Consider the following 22590-nt stretch of genomic DNA (forward strand, 5'->3'; position numbering starts at 1 on the left):
ATGGAAACCAACTTGACAATAAACTATTTGTAAAAAAAAAATAATAAGTTGCCATACTACTGCATTTCCACTAGCACTGAGTATTATGGTCAAAAAATTTTTTTTATGGTTTAAATTTTTTTGACAATTTCATAACAGTTAATGGCAATATTGCATTCTTTAAGGACTTTCCCCCTTTCCTCTCCGCTCCCATGCATTTACCAACTCACAAAATACAAGTAGATTAAAGAGACATTTAAATTCCCATCCGAATGTCAAAGCTTCAAAGGTATTTGTTTTCCTCCAGTGAGAAAACAATCCCCACCCCAAATCAGGGATGGCAACAGTGAATTCAGTTCCTATATTCTGCAAGGTAGCTCTTGATTGTAGCAGGGAATGATGATGACAAATCATGTCCTGGTAGAGGTTGATATGCCTGGGAGCCAAGTCAGCAGCAAGTTTCTCCAGCCAAATGCCAGATCTCCTTGGAGGACCAGCTAGGACAAGCCCGGTGGGCTCTGTGCAAGGCAAGACTGAAGTCACAGTCAAATCAGTTCTTTCACTAACGCACTTGGTCAGCTATGAAGCACTGATTGGTGGAAGCGAGTTTTGTTTTCTTCATTGAGACCTTTGGAAGATGTTGAAGACTTTGAAAGAGGCTTATACTATGTATGGAAATATATAAAAAATAAGTGAAAAAATAAAAGAGAGAAAATTATAATATTATCTATAGTATTTTGGGAGCATTTATCATGAGTTAGGAAACTTCAGAATTCTCTCCTTAAAATAAACACATATAGGGTGGTTACGATGTATCAGGTACTGCCTTAAGTGCTTTTGAGCCATATAATCATTATAATCAGCTTATGATATAGACACTATCCTCTTCATTTGATAAATGAAGACATTTAGGCATAGAGAGGTTAAGTGCTTGAAAAGCCAGGATCTGATCCCAGCTGTGACCCCTCTAAAGCCTGTGCTCTTCAACACTATCTTATAAAAAGGAAACTGATGATCAAATCAGGTAAGTAATTGCCATGGTTCAACAGTTTAGGTCAGGAGTAATTTACTGAGTATCTTCCACAAACTAGGCATGTGCTGGCCCAGGGTCACAAAGCTTACCAGCAGGAGGCCTAGGAGCCTGGATCTGACTCAAGTTGGGTCAGAATCTAGGCTCTCACTTTTTCTACTACGTCTTGCTTAAGGGAAAATGCTTTCCTGTTTGGGTTGATGTCCAAGAGGCAATGCTGGCATAGGGCACAGTGCTCTTGGAACAGAAGGCCACAGTGAGAAGAATAGAGGCTCTCAGCTGTGCTTTGGGAGGGCAGTTGTGCTAGAAGGCACATCTACAGGGGGGCCCTCTCTACCCCTTCAAGCCCCCAGTCACTTTAATATGGTCCAGGTGATTCAGAATTTCTCTCTTTGTTCCAGATTCCTCCACGCAATGAACAGCCTCCAGGAATTCCAAGAAGTATTCTTACAATCCCAGGTCTTGGCATGAGAATCAGCTGAACCTTCTGTTACTGAAAATTCTCTTGTATTTTCCCCCTGACAACTCACACTGTACCTCAGACTGCTTTGATAGCTCCCTTAATAGTTGCCTTCATATTTCAAAACCTATAAAATTACATATTTGAAGGGATTATTCATTTTTTTCCTATGGAAAGCACACATGCCCCATGCTTATATAATGCTTTAATAATGATAACCAGATGGATTGAGGGGTCTTTGACAAGGGGTTTCTTCAGCTAATGTGAGAACAGACTGAATTTTAGCTTTTCTGACTAGTGCAAAAATGAGCAGAATGTAAAGTGGCCTATAAATTTCCTACTTGTGCAATTTTAATACTTTCATCATAGTCAAATGAAATATATTTGAAGCCAACTCTCCCCCTTCTCCATTTTTGAAAGTACAAATTTCGGGTTTTACTCAGTAAAGCCCAGGAAAATGTTTACCCAGAAGGACTGGATACTCCTAAGCAGTTCCCACTCAAAATTCTGACCCAAACAGCTCTACTCAGTGCCTATGCTCTGGCCTCCTCTTTCCTTGTTCTCAGAAAAACCCAAGATATTCTTACCTACATACTGAATCATAAAAGCCATAAAATATTGGCTGATCATCTGGTCTACCTCTCTCATACTGTAACTGAGGAAACCAGTTTCAGGAAGGTTCTGGACTTGGCTAAGGTCACATAAGTGGCAGAGTTTAGACTTGAACCCATTCTACATGTAATGTTCATTTATTATGCACCTGTCTCTCTTCTACTTTCCTTTTCTGTACCTTCCCCTTTTTGGTTATACTTTCCATTCCCCCTGTCAGAACCAGGTCTTGGATGATGACGAGGTAGGTTAAGCCAGAGTAAATCAGATTGTGGAGGACAGCCACAGCAAGGGGGCAACAGGAAACAGAGGAAAGGTCTGGTAACAGGCAGCCAGAAAAAGTTCAACCGACAGCTCCAGCACAAGGCAAAGGTTTGGGGAGACGGATGGTATGTGTAGAGTTAGGAATGCAACACCAGACTACATAGATGCATATGAGCAGATTAGGTAAGCAGCAGGGACCCAGACTCAGGAGTTGCCTTTCAGTGACAGGATTCATGTTCAAAACACCTGAGATATGGTACCAAAGCAGGGATGTGACCTGGAACTGGAACCAGAACCTGGAATTCAGTTCCAAGGAACACGTTTACAAGGTCAGGTCAGAATAAGCAGTGAACTGTTGCCCAGAGTTCCTTAAATTCTTCCAAACTCGTGTGGGAGAGACTGTTAGTGGCTGACCAAAAAGGCCATGTACCTCCATAAATCTCCTAGTCTCCTTTGTGGCTGGACTAGGACCCTGTGACTATTTGTGGCCAAAGGACTGTGAGGAGAAGTGGAGACCATGGAAGCCACACATTTTGTTGCTGAGGAAGGGGAGGCGCACTAGACGCCTATTGAGAATAGTCCTGTTGTAGATCCTTATCCACTCATTCAACTCTGTGAAGCATCAGACACAGCATGACCTTCTAACATGAGGACTTAATATCTACATGGGAAACGACAGAGGAAGAGAGCACACCTTGCTCAAGAGGGCTGTCTCCTAGAAGAAAAAAAGAGCCAAGAAGTTTCCCCTCATAAAACCAATGGTCTCTGAATATTATAACTGCTTGTTTTGTTGAGAAATAATTGGGAACTGGAAAAAAGTAGGGAATTTATATATAAATGTAAACATACAAATATGTCAAAATTACATAATGTAAATAGATTTACACGTATGTAAATAATTTACAAAGGTATAGATTTATGTGTCCTAACCCATTTAATCCTCTCAACAACTAAATGAGGCAGGTACAATTATTATTCCTATTATTATTTCCAGATGAGGAAACTGTGGCACAGTTTCTGTGAATAATCTGCGAGACAGTTAACCTTGTGAAGAAAATCCAGTATGTCAGAGGAAGCTAAGGCCACGTTGGTGTGAGGCCCTCACTTCATCCGGTGACTAGCACTATGCCCAGCAGTGCCCGCTCAGCCCTCACCCTCCCATGGCTGTCTCCTCAGAGCTCGCCTGCATGTACTCAGCCCTCAACCTGCACCACGATGTGGTGACGGTCACACAGGATAAAAACAATGCCCTCATTGAAGCAGCAGGTGTAAATGTTGAATATTTCTGGCCAGGCTTGTTTGCAAAGGCCCTGGCCAATGTCAACATTGGAAGCCCCATCTGCAATGTAGGGGGTGGTGGACCTGCCCCAGGGGCTGGCTCAGTGCCAGCAGAAGGTCCCGCCCCCTCCACCACTGCTGCCTCAGCTGGGGAGAAGGAGGTGGAAGCAAAGAAAAAAGAGTGTGATGATGACATGGGCTTTGGTCTTTTTGACTAAACCTCTTCTGTAACCTGTTCGGTAAAAAAGCTGAACTCTTTAAAAAAATAAACAAAAACAACTACATTAGAAATGACATTTGAACAGTGAAGAAAATTTCTATTGAATATTAATATACCTCTTAACCCTAATTTAAGTTGAACCCATCATCTGTATTTTATATATTTTAAAAATTAAAATTAACCAGTTTAAAATGCACTTGGTACTTCCACAAGTTGCACAACCAACACCTTTCTATAGCTTTAAAATATTTTTATCACCTCAAAAAGAAATGCTCTGGCCATTAAGCAGCTGCCCCCCATATTCCCATTCTCCTGCCCCCCAGACCTAAGCAACCACTCAGCTAGTTTGTCTCTATAGACTTTACCGTATTGATATATTTATTCTAAATATTTCATCTAAATGGAATCATACAAGAGAGGTGATCATGGGTCTGCCTTCTTTCACTGCAGCACGTTCCTGAGGTTCGTCCATCTTGTACCTCACTCTCATTAATGGCTGATTTGTATCTGTTGTAAATACACACTACCGTGTGTTTATCCATCACCTGTTGGTGGACATCTGCACTCTTTCACCTTTTGGCCACTGTGAAGAGTGCTGCTGGGGATATTTTTACACAAGCATTTGCTTGAGTGCCTGTTTTCCACTCATCTGGTCATTTACCTAGGAGAGGACTTGCTGGGTCACATAGTAATCCTATGTTTAACTTTTACAGGAACCACCACAGCAAATTCCATGGTGGCTGAATCATTTTACATCCTAACCAGCAATGTATATAGGTTTCCATTTCTCCATATCTTAACCAACACTTGCTATTTTCCCTTTTTATTTTCTAACCGCTATGTTACTGGATGTGAGGTAGTATCTCATGGTGATTCTGATAACACATTTCTCTGATGATTAATGATGTGGAATATTTTTTCCTGTATCATTGGCCATTTGTATATCTTCTTTGAAGAAATGTCTATTCAAGTAACTTTGCTCATTTTTTAGTTTCTTTTTTCATTTTGTTGTTATAAGAGCCCTTTTATGTATTCTGGATCCTGGATATAAGACTTGCAAACATTTTCTCCTATTCTGTAGGTTATTTTGTTATCTTAAAAAGCTGAATTTCTAAGTCTGCTTCCCACTCAAAGAGACTTCTAAGGATATTAAAAAGTTTGTTTAATATTTATAAGCACTGTTATCTCATGCCCTAGAGACTATAGATGTTCGTTTGCTATGGAAAACTACATTTGTTAAAATTTGTTATTAAATTTTGTAGTTTATCGTAGAAAAAATTAACAAGTATTTACTAAGCATCTAATATGCCTCTTGTCCTTAATGTATTTTAATTTACTTTTGGACCAAATGACTTTTACTACTAACATGGTTACAGCATCCATAAGAGTGGTGTAGTAGGGGAAGTGCTGGAATGAGAGTCCAGCCTCTTGGCCTGTGAAGCTCAGACAAGGGGCTTGACTTCTGCCTCTTGGTTTTCCTCATCTGGAAGACAGGGCTGATAGTAACTGCTTTGCCTCCCTCTGACGGCTATTGTGAAAATCAGGTGAGAAAAATGAGAATCTGCACAAAGGACTTCAAGAGCTCTGTGGAATACATCTGCCCACCCCAACACCTCACCACCACCACCACCACCACCATACACACACACACACACGCACGCACACACGCACGCACACACAAAAGCACTTCATAAACTTCATCCATTATACTGGTGTTGTCCTGGGCAAATCAGGTCACATGGTGTCCTTACTGCACTCCTGGAGTGCGTTTTCTAAAACACAAGTCTGACTGTGTTACTCCGTCCTCTGAAGCCCTACAGTGACCCCCCACCCCCCTCCTCAGAGGAGACTTGGTGATGTGACTCTTTAGCCTCTTCTCTGACACTGACCAGGGCCCCAGGCCCAGCTGTGCCAACCTGGTTTCCAGTCTGCACTGCCCTCTGTGACTCCTCAGAGCACCTGTACATGCTGTTCCACAAGCGCTCAGAAGGCTGGATGTGCTTCTCAGTCATGGGATCTGCCACCCGTAATGAGGTGTGGGTCCTGGGAAGGTCTCCATCTTAGAGACCATCTCAGAGGCTTGATGGACAGGAAATTACTTTGGCTTTTGAAGACTTGTATTGAGAGTTCCCTTCTGCCACCAATAGCTGTGTGACCCTGGGCCAACCTTTCTGGGCCTTAGTTTTCTCATCTGTTAAGTCAGAGGAGCTCACACAGAACTTTTTGGTCTATGACCTGGCATTTCCTATATGAACAAGTATTTATTTTTAGCTTTACTGAGGTACAACTGACAAATAAAACTATAATATATTTAAGGAATACAGGGATGCCTGAGAGGCTCGGTCAGTTAAGTGTCTGACTTTGGCTCAGGTCACAGTCTCACCATTTGTGGGTTTAAGGCTCACATCAGGCTCTGTGCTGACAGCTCAGAGCCTGGAGCCTGCTTCAGATTCTGTGTCTCTCTCTCTCTCTTTAAAAATAAGTTTATAAAATTCACACCTGCTTTATAGACAGAATAGACAAGCAGTCTCCCTGAGTCATATAGCCAGAAAGGGAGGGGCAGGCTAGGCTTCAAACCAGACAGTCTGAATCCAAAGCTCAAAGTTTTTCATTTCAAGTGTCTTCCTCCAGGACTCTCAATGATTGTCTTCTCCCTGCTTTGTTTCCATGCCCCGTCCCATTGGCCCAGAAACAATCGACTATTTTTCCACTCCAATTTTCCAAGAGCTTCCAGAGCCTACGTGTGTCCCTCCCAGAGAAGTATCTGGGAGACCACAGCACCTTACTTACAGAGAAAGACTCCACCTCCCCTCACCTCCCCCCAACAGCTATCTGAGCTCATCTGAGAATAGCAGTAACAACATTATCCTGTGATGCGTACATAGCAATGAGCATTTTATCCGTTGCTGTATTTTATCTTATGAGACTGCCACAGCAGTCCCAGAAGTTAACAGAGGACTGATTTTATGGATGAGGAGATTGAGGCTCAGGAGTTCACCTGCCCATGATCACATTCTTGACTCCAAGTACATCACTTCCTTCTTGAGCCTTTGGCATAGTGCTGAGCACAAGTTTGGGAACATATTTTAGCAACATGCCTTACTAAGTTTCTCCTTGTGGACAGCAAAAGAAAGCAGTGTATCTGGCTACTTAGAACTACACACACAAGTGCCACTCAAATGGAACCCTGGCCTTAGCCCTAAAGAATCAATCAGTGGTCGGCCTTCAGTGAAGCTATTTTTGGGTCCCCATCAGTGTTCTGACACTCCATTACCCAGACTTCCTCCCGTGACCCATGAGCTTGACAGTACCTCCAAATACCCCTGACAGCCTCAGTGACCGATGTTCACCAGATGCTGCTCAGGCCTCATGTTCTTACACAGGGATGATAGAAAAAATACACCATGACCCACTGGGAACTAACTGACTGATCGTTCACAGTGCTGATGATTCTCCTTGTGTGGAAAAGTGGAGAAATTTTGGTGCAGTGGTGTGGAGACTTTGGTTGGCTGACTGGTTTTGATTTGGAGGTCATTTGTCTGGCTTGGGAATATCTGATGCTTGCCCCTCCTGACTTAATCATCCCTATTTCTTTTTCTAATCCATGTGTCACCAGGCGAAAGAAGTGTAAACATGTGAGATTGCTGTTTTCAGCAAATTCACCCAGCAGTGGATGCCAAACCAGGCTTCGCCTGAAAACCAGTCTGGCACCGACAACAACAGAAAGAGATAGAGTTACATTTCTTGTAAACCAACAGCTTGATTTTCATGTTGGCACACTGGGGGTTTTGTTGTTATCGTTTTGTTCTGGACTGAGGGACAGGCTGAGTTTCCATAGCTGGGTTTCTGGCTTAATGTAGCATTGCTTCTTGAAGCTTGGTGAATCAATTCTACTCGACTAACATTCACAGCAAGCAAGAATTGTAGCAATCAATTCTCCTCTCAGAGTGATCTTTCTAAATTGCAAATGTGATTGTCCTACTCCTTGTTTGGCATATTCTGGCCAAACATTATTTTCAGACTTATGGACCGGGCTGATATTTATCTGGTATTCCAGCAGCACTGGGACATAGCTGGCTGCTGTTTTTATTCATTTAGATCCAAGCCATAAAGGTCATTAAATATTTTGAATATCACGCATGCTTGTTAACCTTTACTTCTTCCCTTACTCTAATGGCACTAAGTCAAGCCGTTCTAGAAAACACCTCATGCCTTGAATAAACCAGGGTCTCTCATCTTCTCACATCTCTGCCTTGGAGACCCCAGCCTCCCCTAACTCCTCTCAGCCTTCAATGATCTCAGGTATGCAAGGCTTTCCCTACCCCTCCTCTCTCCCATTCCTACCACATGCAGCTGCTCTGTCCTCTCTGATTCTATAATACTAATGATACCAATATATGTAACACCAACAACTGTAACACCAGGGACTTAAGAGACACAGTGTTTTCACTCTGAAAAGAGTCAAGTCAATACCAGCAGCAAGAGGCAAACTAGGAAAACAGGTCCTTTCCACAGGAGAGTCACAGAATCTCAGAGTTGGGAGGGATTTAAGGCTCCCCCTCATCCCCTTCCACAGTATCTGTGATAGATATTTTTTCAGCTTCCAATCAAGCATTTCCAGAGATGGAGCAGCAAGTGGTTTTTTTTTTGTTTGTTTGTTTTGTTTTTTACAAAGTTTTTCTTTACATTGAACAAAAGTTGACTTTGTACTAAACTCTACCTGTATGCCCTTGGTCTGCCTTCAGGAGATGCAGAATAAGTCTTTCCCTGCTCTGCCTGATGGCCCTTTAGATACTTGAGGAGGTCACTCCTCTGTCTTCTGTCCTTCAGAAACAGACTGGGGTTCCAGAATCATTCTTTCAGGTACAGTAGAAAGAAGATCATGCCCTGAATGCCCCAGAAGCCATCACATTGTTTCCCCAAGTGCCTGGCACCAGGCTGTTGTTTGGAAGGAACATAAATACATCTTATTCCAGAATTTTTAAATTTAGGCCTAACCTCTTAAATAGAAGGTTGCAAATGAAGAAAACAAGAAATAAAAATAACAGAAAGTATTTCTTAGAGACAGAAAAAGCTCCACACATTCTGTGATAAATCTAGCAGATTAAGTTTAGCGGCAGCTCATTATTTGTGAAACGTTATGCCTGCTTCTAGAAAAGGGACAAAGAGGCAGCCAAAAGATAAAGCCTATGTGTCTCTCAGAGTTCATGCACGCTGGCTTAATTTAGGAAAATTCCTAGGAGGGGCCACTGTGGGGAGCTGGAGACCACACTGAAATGAAACCCAGCTCCAGTAGAATTAAGTATGCATGTGATGGAAGCAGGCTGGGCACTGTCTGGATCTATTATGGAAAATGATCCTGGAATTTTTCTCCAAGAATCAACTCACAATAGTGGTATTTTCAGGTGTGGTTTAAATGCAGTTTTGCCCAGAGGCAGAGCAATGGACTCAAAAAACCTGTAAGCTCCCTCTAGAGGCTCAAGAATGCAGCTCCCAGCAGAGTTCATGGGCTTGGAAGCCTGCCCCAGTGTCCAGCGGGGAATCAGGAGAAATGCAGGAAGTTACCCCCCCCCCCTTTTTTTTCCTGTTAATTAGAGCCAAATCTGATGGCTGAAAAAAAATTAGAGAGTAAATGAAACTTCTCCTTCTCCAAATAAAGCAAGTCTGGGATCAAATACACTGTGAATATACATTCATAGAGAAGAAGTAGTAAGCGGTAATACCCTAAATTTTTGAATTAGGTAACAGGCTGATGCTTGACAATACAATGAAGAAAGCAAAAATTCTTGATGACTCCCAGGTACGCTGACTTCTAAAAAGGCATGCTTCTTATGGTTAATGAATGACATAATCAACATGGTCATCATTACAGCCACCAATGATTAAGCACTTTTCATGTGCCAGACACTGTGCTAAACACTTCACCTGCATTTTCTTGTGTAATCTTCTCAAGCTCTGTTTTGCATAGATACTAGTATCGGCACCATTTACATACTAGGAAACAAGGTCTTAAAGGAGTTAAATCCTTTCTTCAGGTTTATGCAGTTCATATGTGCTGATGCCAGGACTGGAACTCTGGTCTGTGCTTTTAAACACAATGAAATAGTGCTTTCTCAGAGGAAACTGGACTCTTCAAGATTAATGACCAGTTCTAAACATCCAACAAGTGAGTGGTGCCATTAATGAGGGGCAGGAGACCAATGCAGCAATGGTTCATTGTGAATGTTCAGTGAAAACCTTCCCTTCTAAAATGAGATGTCAGTCTGACTACCTGGGTCTTGAGTGTGTCTTCCAGAGCACAGAGACCCCTGGGAGTCAGTCCATGCAATTATATTTTTATCCTGTCACCTAGATCTGTATGCTCCCTTTACCGGGTGCATGAATCAAAGAATGATTGAATGACATTGGCTGTCTTCTATGAGTTTACAATATGCTAGAAATGTTTAAGATTTGTGTGTGCATACATGGGTGTGCACACACACACAGACACACACAAAGGGTCCAGTGTAATTATAATATTAGTTTAGAAGTGAGTTAAAGTATATTAAAGATATGTACCAGCAATTTCACATTCTTCGTTCATATGAAGCCAGGAAAATGTTCCCATGTATAAGACGTGTATAAAATTTAAAGAATTGTTTCTAAGAGAAGAAATTGTCTCTAAATATTCATCAGCAGAGGCCTAGAGAAGTACATTTCAATTTACTGATACAATGGAATGTTATACATAGTGATTAAAATAAATGGTCTACAACTAACTCATAGATAACTCTTGAAACACAATCAAGTCAAACCATGCTGATAACAACATTTAACACTTTTTAGGTTCCAGGTAATATGTGCTTTGAACGTATTAACTCATCTAGCCTTCAGAACCTTTTGAGGGTAGGTATTATCACCAAACCCATCTTAAAAATGGGAAGTTGAAGAAGGATTACTACATATGACATAATTGCTAAGATGTTTAAAGATATACAAAAAGACTATCATTTAAGAATACATCCATATTCATTAAAAGATGCATGGGAGGGGCACCTGGGTGGCTCAATCAGTTGAGTATCTGACTCTTGATTTCAGCTCAGGTCATGATCTCACAGTCATGAGATCGAGTCCTACATTGGGCTTCATGCCAAGCATGGAATCTGCTTAAGATTCTCTCTCTCTCTCTCTCTGTCTTTCTCTCTCCCTTTGCCCCTCCCCCACGTGTGTGCTCTCTCTGTCAAAAAAAAATTTTTTTAAAACATGCATGGGATGGCAATGAGAAAGAATGAAATCTGGCCATGTGTAGCAACACGGATGGACCTTGAGGGTGTTATGCTGAGCGAAATAAGTCAGGCAGAGAAGGACAAATACCATATGTTTGCACGTATAAGAGGATTAGGAAGAACTTAATGGAGGACCATGGGGGAGAAGAAGAGGGGAAATGGTGGGGGAAATGGAGAGAGGCAAACCATGAGAGACTCTTGAATGCTGAGAACAAACTGAGGACTGATGGCTGTGGGGGGTGGGGATGGGCATGGAGGAGGGCACTTGTGGGATGAGCACTGGGTGTTATATGGAAACCAACTTGACAACTATTTGTAAAAAAAAAACAAAAACAAAAAAACCCCTCTACCTATAAGAAAAAAAAACATGTATGGGAATCATTAAATACCAAAATTATGATGGTGATTATCTCAGGGGTGGTGAAAGGGAGACGGCCATGGCCCAGGGGGACACCAAATATATTTAACACTGCTTCATTTCTCAAGTTGGATGACTACTACATAGATGCTCTTTATATTTACCCTTTTTCTATGTCTGAAATTTTTCATAATAAATAAAATGACCAGCAAGCATAAACTAAATCCCTAAATACTAAATAGGCTCAAGGTAAAACAAAACAAAACAAAACAAAACATTGTTCCTGATATTGCACAGAGAAAGAGGCATTCAAATTGGACCTAATTGTGAGTAGCGCTAGCAGATGGGGAAATCAGGGCGTATGCTAGGGGCAGGATGCTGTGCACAGAGGTGGAAAACACAGCAAATTCTGACTGTAAGACCTTCTTCTTTGAAATCCAAGGCCCCTGGGAGGCCCAGTCTGAGGGACGGAGACCCTGGACTTGGTGGCTCCACTGTCTATTGGGCTTTCTTTCTGTGGCCAGAGAACTGGGAGGCATCAGCTTCTCTGCTAGAAGTGAACAGGGGTGCCTGGGGATGCTTAGATCTGGCATGCTGGAGCTCTCCCTCAGATTGTGTGTGTGTGCAGGGGGGGGTCCTTGTCTGCTACCCAAAAGCAGGTTGGCTGGGATGTGGAAGCCTGTATTTATTTGGCATGAAAAATGACTGACAGAGTGTCTGTTTTTGAGTCTGGGAAGGAATGATGGGGTCTTGCTTCAACTCAAAGCCCAGGCAGTGACTGGCTGACCATAGGGGTAAGTGTTTCCTGAACAGAACAGAACAGAACAGAATGAACTGTTGGCCAGAAAGGCCAGGGCACAGTGGAAGACCTCAGACAGTCCAGTTTTAAGGCAGCTGTGGCTCTGAGTCCCAACAGAGCCAAAGTCCAGATATTGCCCCAAGCCAGATGACACTGTTCCTGAACTTGAACCTCAGCCTCTCCCTCCTGGCTCCACCTCCACCCATCTCTCCACCATCTGTACCTATGGGGACTCACCCTGCTGACCAGTTCTCACTGGCTGTTTCAACTGCTTGTGTTCTAGATCAGAAACTCTGGGCTTTAGATCATAACTCAGAGCTTTAGATCACTTGGCCACAGCTTCTTGGGGCAAAAGCTGGTTTTCCAAGTGCACAAAGAGAAGTAGCTGGTCAAAAACTACTTACTTATTTGACTAATTGAAATGAGTATCTGGCTGGTACTGCACTGAAAGGAAGGCATTGCCTTGTCATGCAATGGGAAGACGTTAAGTCTGAAGATGGGGCCTTGAATATTGGCTCTTCCTCTGCTTCTGTATATTTGATCTTAGACCTAAGTACTCAGCTTCTCCTAACTTCAGTTTTCTCATCTGTAAAACAGGGGTCATAATGGCCATCACCTAAGGGGTTGTGGTAAGGAACAAAGATGACAGTGGCTGTTGGATGCTCACTATGTGCCTAGCTCTGTGCTTGGGACTTTCAAATAGAATCTCATATAAACTTCTCAGCACCTCTAAGGAGGAACTGGGGAACAGAGAGCTTAAGCAATTTGTCCCAGTCTCACAGCTGATAAATCGTGGATCTGGGATTCAAACCCAGGTCTGCCTGGCTCCAAAGACTTACAGCACTAGAGGCAGTGAAGTGATTTGAAAATGTTATTTCTACTACTCATGTAGAAGTTGCAAACTCATCTCAACTAGGTTAAAACATCTTTCTTTTGAACTGGCTTGACTGGGGATTAATTTAGATCCAAAATACACAGGCTGGATTACATCCTTGCTGTGAGTCCAAGACCCTTTTGCTCCCTATGAGGAGACAGGAGACCTGTTTTCCTTTCTGTCTGGACACTCAGTGAGCCAGGTTGGACATGAAGGGCTCCCCAAAGCAGGAACAACCTTCCCTGGGGAAACTGGGTCTCCAAATTCCCAGCATGGCGCTCTTACCTTGGACCTCAGTTCTTTGTCTGTGCAGTTTCTTGGCAATGGTCACCAACCAGGTGCCTAAGGATTTATTTTGTAGTCTCCCAAAAGCTGAGTCCTCAAACCCAAACATTCACTTCACTTGCCAAACACTTCCCTGAATTAAGTGCTCTGGAAATTAAGCTTTTCAATAGCCTCTCTGTATCCACTAACCTAGGAACAGTTCAAGCTACTTCTTTTATACTGGTATTATTCTTAATATTGTATTCGATATCAAGTGTTTGGTGTTCCCAGTTCTATAGTGCTTACCACTTCAAATAAATTAATGAGCTACTTCTTTATATAATGTCTGAAATGTTAAATCATGTCACATGTGGCCACAGGAGAACTCTTAGGCTTTTTGGCTGTAAGAATACATCTACTCTGGCAGAACTACATTCTTCTTTTTATCTGATCCAGCTTGAAAAACCAAGAGCTATGGTCTTCAGCTGGAGGTTCTTTTAGGACATGCTTTTCTGACTTTCAGAAATCTAAGCTTGGGGTGCTTGGGTGGCTCAGTTGGTTAAGCATCCAACTTCGGCCCAGGTCACGATCTCGTGGTTCATGGGTTTGAGCCTGCATCAGGCTCTGTGCTGACAGCTCAGAGCCTGGAGTTTGTTTCACATTCTGTCTCCCTCTCTCTCTACTCGCTTCCCCCCCGCTCGTGCTCTATCTCTCTCTGTCTCAAAAATACGTAAACTATAAAAAAAACTTAGAAATCTAAGCTGGAATTTTGACACTATTCTTCCACATGATAGGTTTTAGTGAGCTTCTGGCCACATTTAGACACTACATGTATTTTTCAGAGTCACGGTTTCAGAAGCTGTAGCTTCTGGACAATTGTAATCACAGCATTTTAGAGTCAGAAGTTGCCTGAGAAATCATTTAGTAGAGCGTTCTCAAACTCCTGGTGAACAGAAATTAACTGATCACAAGCCATTATATTAAAGACCATTCACTGAGTACCTACTATGTGCCACACAGTGTTCTAAGCACTTTATAAGTATAACTTATTTTGTTCCATCCCAGACTTCATAAGGTAGATATTGTTATTATTCCCATTATAGATGAAACAGAAGCACAGAGAGTAAAATTACCCACACAAGGTTCAAATCCAGGCTGTAGGAGTTCTCTTAACTATACCTTTACCCCTGGATTCAAGATCACAGAGCTAGTGTGATCTCCATCTAGAGTCAGGTGGCTCCAGGGGGGCACTTTGCCTCTGGAGGCCTGTCGAGGTATGGGCGTGCGTGTATGCGGTATTGATGGTCGTGTGAGGTGGGTCTTGGTGGAGTACCTCCTTCCTCTTCCCAACCCCCACACTCAGACCAAGGCATTCTGACCTTGGGTGTGCTATGGCTTGGGGGTTAGAGACAGAATGAAACTGAATTCATGTGTCTTGCTCTCAAAGATTCTTCCTCTGAAAATATTCTTTTAAACAAAGGAAAACATAAACATCCTAATTGCGTGCAATGTATGGAAAAGTGGAAGGAAGTAAAACTTACTCATAATCCCACCAAATGACCACTGTTGACATTCTGGTATACATTTTCCTGCAGTCATTTCTGGACAATGCACACATTGTTAGCTCTGACTGTGACAAATCAATATTGAATCTTGCTTTTCCACTAAATATTATCGATCCTATTACCTGCCTTTTAGAAACATCGTTTTAAAATGTGTATCTTGGGGTGCCTGGGTGGCTCAGTTGATTGGGTGTCTGACTTCGGCTCAGGTCATGATCTCACAGTTCGTGGGTTCGAGCCCTGTGTCAGGCTCTGTGCTGACAGCTAGCTCAGAGCCTGGAGCCTGTTTCAGATTCTGTGTCTCCCTCTCTCTGACCCTCCCTTGCTCATGCTGTCTCTCTCCCTCTCTCAGAAATAAACAACATTAAAATTTTTTTTTAAGTTTAAAATGTATATCTTGATATAAAATGTTACATATTATACCATTATGGGGATATGCTACAATTCACATAAATACTCCTCTGTTGCCAGGCATTTATGTTATTTTTTAAATGTCTTGTTATTATAAGTAGCACTAAGGAAATTTTTTTCTAAATAAAACCTTTGCCATATTTAGGCTTACTTCTCTTGGAAGGATTTCCAACATGAAAATATTGGAACTTCTCTTCACCTGAACATTAGGAATTCATAAGGAATTTCTCAGTGTTGACATTTATTATCGAGCTCTCAGCTGTCAATATGGAAATAAGGAAGCCATCATGTGATTTCTAATGATATTACAAGCTTAAAGGAACCTTGGCCTTTTCACTTTTTTTCCAAACCATACTACAGCTGTAGTTCATTCTCAGGTGGAATAGCAAACTGAAATATTCTGCTCGTCTACAACACAAGCATGACTGAAAGTGACACAGTATCAGGAAGTGTTCAGAGAACAAGGGTTCGACATCTGTGATATCTTTTCAAAAAACTCATAACCCTCATCTAATCATGAGAAAGCATTAAACAAACCCAGCTGGGAAGGCGGTATTCTACAGGATACCTGGCTAGTATTTCTCAGGACTGCCAAGACTGTAAAAGAAGGAAAGACTGAGAAACTACCCAGACCAGACAACTTAGGGGGACAGGACAACCAAGTGCAATATGGTACCCTGGACTGGATCCTGGAATAGAAAAAGGGCCTTAGTGGAAAAACTGATGAAATATGATAAAAATTGGAACTTAGCTAATAGCAACATACCAACATCAGTTTCTTAGTTTTAACAAATGATCCTGAGAACATGATGCTCAAATGATCCTGAGAACATGGGGAACATGGGGAAAACTGGGTGAGAGGTATATGTGAACTTTCTGTACTATCTTTATAACTCTTTTGTATATCTAAAATATTTCAAAATAATGTTTTTTAAAGATAAAAGATAAGGGTTCTGGAGCCAGTCTAATTTGTTTTTGAGTCCTGGATGTGGCATCTGTTACAGCTGAGTGACCTTGTACAAATTATTTCTTTGAGGGTTGGTTCATCTACTTTATATGAAGAAAATTCTCCACCACAGGGTTTTGTAGGTCTTAGCTATAATAATGTAGATAAAACACCTAGCATTATTCCTGGCACAAGGTAAGTGCTTGATTCCTGGCACAAGGTAAGCCACATGATTATTTTAATTAGTTTGAGGGTTCTTCATTCTAATTCTTTGCTCTCCTTAAGGTAAAAAGGAATTTTTATGCACAGCTATGTAAAATGTGGAAAATTGAATAGCCTCATTAAGACTTCAAACTCAACACAAAAGAGACAACCTTCTCATGAATCTGGAAATAGTAACTGCTGTGGGATTTTGGGTCATTGTTCTTGTTTTCTGTGTAGTCATTGGGTTGTTTCCTAAGGGTAGGTGTAGTGAGAAGATGCAAGGTTTGAAATGAAACTACATTCTAGCACTGATTGCCCAAAATTACCAACTTACAAATGCCCATTGTGAGACATGGGAATTCTTTCATTTGAACTGCTTAGAAAAACAATCTTGTAGAGGATTGAAAATGGTCTGTGCTTGGCCTCTACCCAAAGGCAAATTATTTTAGTATGAAAGTCTAAGGAAAATAATTTAACCACAAGCTATGTGAGGAGGAAAGGAAAAATAACCAAAGGATAAAGAAAAATACACTCTGGCTCTACCATATATAAAATTTCTTATTTGGGTGCTAAACTGCAGCACAGATGTGAAACTTGATCTACTAGTTAGGATCCAAATGACAAAAGGAAAATAAATAATCCAAGATGTAAAAAATATTCTGAGATGACATTAAACTTCAGTGAAAGAAGTCTGAGCATGGCCAAAGCCCATTTATTCAACACAACTGGTCCTAGCCTGAAATCTAGGACCTGAATTCAAATCCACTTACAAGAGGTAGGATCATAAATAACCTCACTAGCTTCAGTCTTCTCACTCTAGAAACTGTGATAAGAAGATCTATGTTGCAAGATTCTGTAAGAGACAATACAGGGATCAAGTGAGATAGCATGAAAAATGCCTTGCACAGAGTTCACATACAGGAGGCAAAGAAAAAATATTATCTAGATCCAAATTTGAACATACACAACACTGACCTGGTCACATTTATGACCCTATTTCTAATGTTAAGGAATTCACAATCTTGTTGGTGAAAAAAACGATTCCTATGAAAAGTTACAGAATAACACTGAAACTGTCTAAGAGAGTGTTGAGTATTAAAATATGGTACTGACTAAGGTCTGCTTTCTTTCTGCTGCTAAAGTTGACCTTCCTTGTCAACATGGTACCTTTTAGAAGTGGACAGAAGTAAGAATCTGGATCAAACACCATATATTAATTAGGGCAGCAAATTTATCCCTTTGGTATAAGACTGACTGACTGGATGACTAATGCTCCTCTAACTGTGAGATTCACAATAGTTTATAGCAACAAATCACTTATCCAGGGAATGAGCTCTTCCATATATTTTCCAGTGTAATTAATTATACATTCTTCAATGCTAAAACTTCAATATTTTGGGACAAAAATACAATTGTTTACATTATCTGTTTCACACTCCAAAAACGTATCTTCCTTTCAATCTCTAGCACTAAGCGCAGTGCCTGGCACCTGCTAGAGGTTCAACAAACGTCCTACTAAACTGCAGTGTATGATACACAGTCTTACTTACCTTCTTAAGTGGTGTTTGATGAACAGGATCCAACCTTATCTTTATGACTACAATCATTATTCTAAACGTAATAAATGTGTAACATTTCTAACATTTCCTACGAGTGAAGTCCTCTGGGGCTATCTGCCTCCATAAAATGGTCTCAGACATATGATCTGATTTTTCCAGCTTGTTTTTAAGCTTTCCATCTCCTTCCTTGCTGTCAAAGGGTCAGTGATCAATGTAACTGCTGTCATATTGCCACCTTTCTGAGTCTTCCCTTTTCTAAAGTGTTGTGAGCTGGGAAACCAGAGAGCCTATTTGTTGGGATAATATCTAAAACTAAGGGCCAACAGGCTCCATGAAAGGGACTCTAGGGCCACTCTCAGAATAAATCACCTGTGTTATGTTGCATGGGCTCTTCTGGTGGCTTGGAGGCTTAGCTTTCATTTATTCATTTAAAAAAATGTGTTGAGTGCCTTTTTCTGTGCCAATCACTCTTCTAGGTGCAACATTCATGAAAAAAACTGATAAAAAAGTCTCTACTTCTTTTAATGGATGTTTTATTTGGGAGACAGATAAGATAGTAAGCAATATACATAATAAGTTAGCAAAGAGGTGCATTAGCAATGAGTGCTAGGGGGAAAAAGTCAAATGTGATACGGCAGATCTGGAATGAGACATGGCAGGTAGAGCAGGTGATGGTATTAAAAAGGTTGGTAAAGGTTGGCCTCTAAGAAGGTGGACTTGAAGGAAGGGAGGGAGTTGCCAAACAGTTATCTGGAGGAACCGGGTTCCAGGCCGAGGACAAAGCACAGCAAAGTCCATCAAGTCAGAATAGAGAAAAGCAAGGAGGCCAGGTGACCAGCTGGTATGAGCAAGAGGAAGACCAGGATGAGATGTGACTGGCTTGGGGAGAGGACAAGTAGTTGGGACCTCATAGGCCATTGGATTTTCCTTGTGAGGCAGGGGCCATGGTTCCATTTTACAGATTAGACAACTCAAGATCAGGGCATTTGAGCATCAATCTATGGCATCAGTGATCACTGTTAGCTCTTGTCACATGGTCTCCTTTGAGGGTCTTCTCTTTTCTATAAGTTAGACTATGGATCTTGTCTTTTCTGATATGTCAGGATTTACACAAGAGATTCAGGACCAGTATCTGAACTGAGATCTTTGAATTACAAATGTATCTTCCCATCATGCTATGCGGTTGCAGGGAGAATGTTGATCACATGTAAGCAAACAATCATTTCAGGAAGTTGATCACATGATTTATTTGCATACTGATTCTCCTGATTACAAAGGAAGGGGTCACCTTATAGGCATCTATACCAGGTAACACACACTGAGGAGTTAGTTTCAGCTACTTATGTATCTTAAAATAATACATCTTTTTCTGGTCAAATATTGTATAATTCAGACATTTCACTAATTCAGCCAATCTCTCTGCCCTCCAGAGCCTCAGTCCAATTTCCTGAGGTTTTATATAATGGGCTCCATCTGACCCAGGGCCACTTGTCTTCGTACATTTTCCCATCAGAGTATGAGGTTTCTCAGGCCTTGCGATTGGTTAAATAATGGAACAGAGTCCAAGCTCCCAACTAGGCCTCCTCGGAAATAAGGTCTAGGTTTGGATCCAGGACACAATTGATGTCAAGGGAACTCTTCCAGACCTCACAAAGAAGTGTCCAGAACCAAAATGTTTCTGTTTTAAGCCCAGATCAGAATATCAAAACCCACCTACTCATGCCAATTCCAAATTTCTCCATAATTACTTTGAGAGGATTGTTTGCCTGCTTAAAATATCCATTTCTCATCCTGACACAATGTTCCTTGAGGCTAATAAAAGGAGCAAAATCACCATTTTCAGCAATTTCAACCCAGTGCCAATGGGGGAAAAAAACACAATGTTTTTCTTGGCACAGAATTCATGGAACTGAAAAACAATAAAGGTCAACTGTGCCATATTTTTTAAACTTCTTTTCTTCTTAGACTTGCTAATTTGTAAGCAATCATTCTCGGAATTCTTCAACAAAATGGAAACCTTTGAATTATTCACAATTGGTCTAAGAATTTCTCTTAAAAAATCAACAGGCCAGGCCTGGTTTTATCGCTTCAGAAAGTTTTTATTTATATTTTTTTCCCTAAAATACTTTAAAATTCAGGGCTTTCTTTCCTATTTTGTTTTAATAGAAAATTCCTAAACTTTAAACTTGCATTTATAAAGCTGTATGAATTCAAGCTGACCTAAAACATAATTTTAAGGTCAAGTTAGTCCAACCTTTTAGCATAATTTAATAATGAAAATTTACAGGGTTTTCAGTACAAACAATATTCAAATGAAAATTACAATGTAGACTGGAATAACTGGGAGAGAGAAGGTCTGCTTGATACTTAAAATAAAAATATTAGAACATCTGTCAAATGAATTTTTATATAAATGAAAATGAACCCTTTAAGACAAAAAATGAAAGTACTTTTTTCCTTTATGAGAGCTATGAATTTTCAGAGTTTACATGAGCTTTGTGGATCATCTATTCTAGAGATAATAAGAACGTTTGGAGACCAACTTGAAGCAACTATTAGGGTGCCTGGAGCACTGTGATAAACACTGGGAGGTAAGCTCAGTGAGGACTGTGTGATTGATTAATGTCTGCCATGGCCAGAGGAGGACGTGGAAGCCTGCAGGACACACAGAAGGACATGTGTGAAAAGACACAGTCCAGATATTCTTCGCAGATCCAGTCTAACCTACAACTTGACAAAAGAACTCTTAAACTGCAGAGAAATCAAGTATCTGCCAATGGTTGTGCAGCTAGTTTGTGACAGAGCTGGAAGCAAAGCTTAGTGGTTTGGGTTCTCATTTGAGACCCTCCCATCAACAGAAGTCATTAAAATACATACTACCCACTTCCCTGCCACGGTGGCTAGAATAAAGGAAGACACTGCCATATCCAGTGATGCCTACAGGGTCATGGGGGTGCACAAGGCTGTTGGCTGCTCACTCAGTACAGACATGAAATGAGAGTCCCTAACAGTGCCTGTTAAACCACATGGTTTTCTGGTGGATCTAATAGATTTCTCATTCAGTCCAGAGTGTGGGGTGGGGTGGGCTAGGCAACTTCACTTTTATCAAGAGTTCCCAGGTCTATAGGCCATAATTTAAAAAACACTGGAATGCTATTTCTCTTCTTTCTGCCAGTTCTGTTCTATGGTCTTCCTACTTCATACGGCCATAACCCCACCTCTTGTGCCTAGTCTCTTTCTCCTTCCTTCCATATATTTATTTTTAAATGTCCATTTATTTTGAGAGAGAGTACATGCAAGCAGGAGATGGGCAGAGAGAGAGACAGGGAGAGAGAGAGAACCCCAAGAGCCTGAGGTAGGACTCAAACTCACAAACTGTTGGATCATGACCAGAGTCGAAATCAAGACTGAGCCACACAGGCACCCCTCTTCCATCCATAGTTTTTGTTGGTTTCTTGCCACTTCACTTTTTGGTGCACTGTCTTTTGTTCCTGGCTCTAACTGCCAACGTCATCCAATGAGAGTCCTTCTTGGTTATTTGGTGAATTGATCCATCACAAGATATCATTCTGGCTTTGTCTATGGAGCCTTTCAGCCATTCCCAACCACTCCCCCTGGAAGTACAGACTCTGAAGCTAGGCTGCTGGATTCAGATCCTGGCTCCACCCCTTACTGACAGTGTGATCTTGAGTAAATGATTTCAGCCCTCTGTGCCTCAGTTACCACATCTTTAAAATGGAAAATAATAATCATATCTACCTGATGCCATTTTTGTGAGGATTAATTTAGACGAATTAACAGAAAACAAAGTGCTTAGAATAGGGTCTGGTTTATTAAGGTACAATGTCTTTGCCATTATTATTATTATTATTTTGTTTCATACTGTTTGAAGCTACCAGTCAAGAGTCAAATAACCAAGGCACTACTATATACATAACCGCTTAATCCAAAGGTCAATCAATAGATAATCTCACAGGGCACATCCAGCTCAAAAGCAGGTAGTTAACAAAAACTCTGTGTATCCACATGTTTCCTTATAGGGATTATAAATCCCTTTATCTTAATACAGTAGACATCTTTGGGAAATGTCTGCCCAGTTCAAAATCACCACCACCCACACACCGCCAGCAGCCATGATGTACAGTGTGATTGACCTCTTCCCTCCAGCCAGTGATTGGACTAGGGCTGGCCCCCCCAACTCAGGCTGGACCAGTCTCTTATCATTGGGACTAAGAGATGTCTGAGTTAGTATCTCTTTGAAACTTGAATTTTAATGCAAACTTGCGAGCTGTCGAGCAGACATATTTCCCACAATGAGAAGCTGAGAAGTAGAAGTTAGCTTATTGGCAATGAGAAAAGAGAGAAGCTGAAACATTCTGAGGGCCTCCCAGTCCCTGGTTCCAGTATTCTCCCAGCCCTGCCTGAACTGCACTGACTGGGTCTATCCAACACCTCTATAGGCTTTGATTCTCTATTTTTCTTAATCTACATCAAGCCTGTTTTAGCCA

At 41.2% G+C, this 22590-nt stretch overlaps 2 protein-coding genes across 3 annotated transcripts in view; one reads left to right on the forward strand and one right to left on the reverse strand.

Moving 5' to 3' along the window:
* ME3 (malic enzyme 3) overlaps positions 1-22590 on the reverse strand; it is a 197096-nt gene that overhangs the window by 139161 nt on the left and 35345 nt on the right. The window lies entirely within an intron of this gene.
* On the forward strand, positions 3503-3838 carry LOC120246715 (60S acidic ribosomal protein P1-like). Its single transcript, XM_039254351.1, has 2 exons — positions 3503-3573; positions 3649-3838. The coding sequence occupies exons 1-2, from the start codon at positions 3503-3505 to the stop codon at positions 3836-3838; spliced, it is 261 nt and encodes an 86-aa protein (XP_039110282.1).

Source organism: Hyaena hyaena, unplaced genomic scaffold (genome assembly GCF_003009895.1).
Source record: "Hyaena hyaena isolate Hyena2069 unplaced genomic scaffold, ASM300989v1 scaffold_491, whole genome shotgun sequence".
NCBI lineage: Eukaryota > Metazoa > Chordata > Mammalia > Carnivora > Hyaenidae > Hyaena > Hyaena hyaena.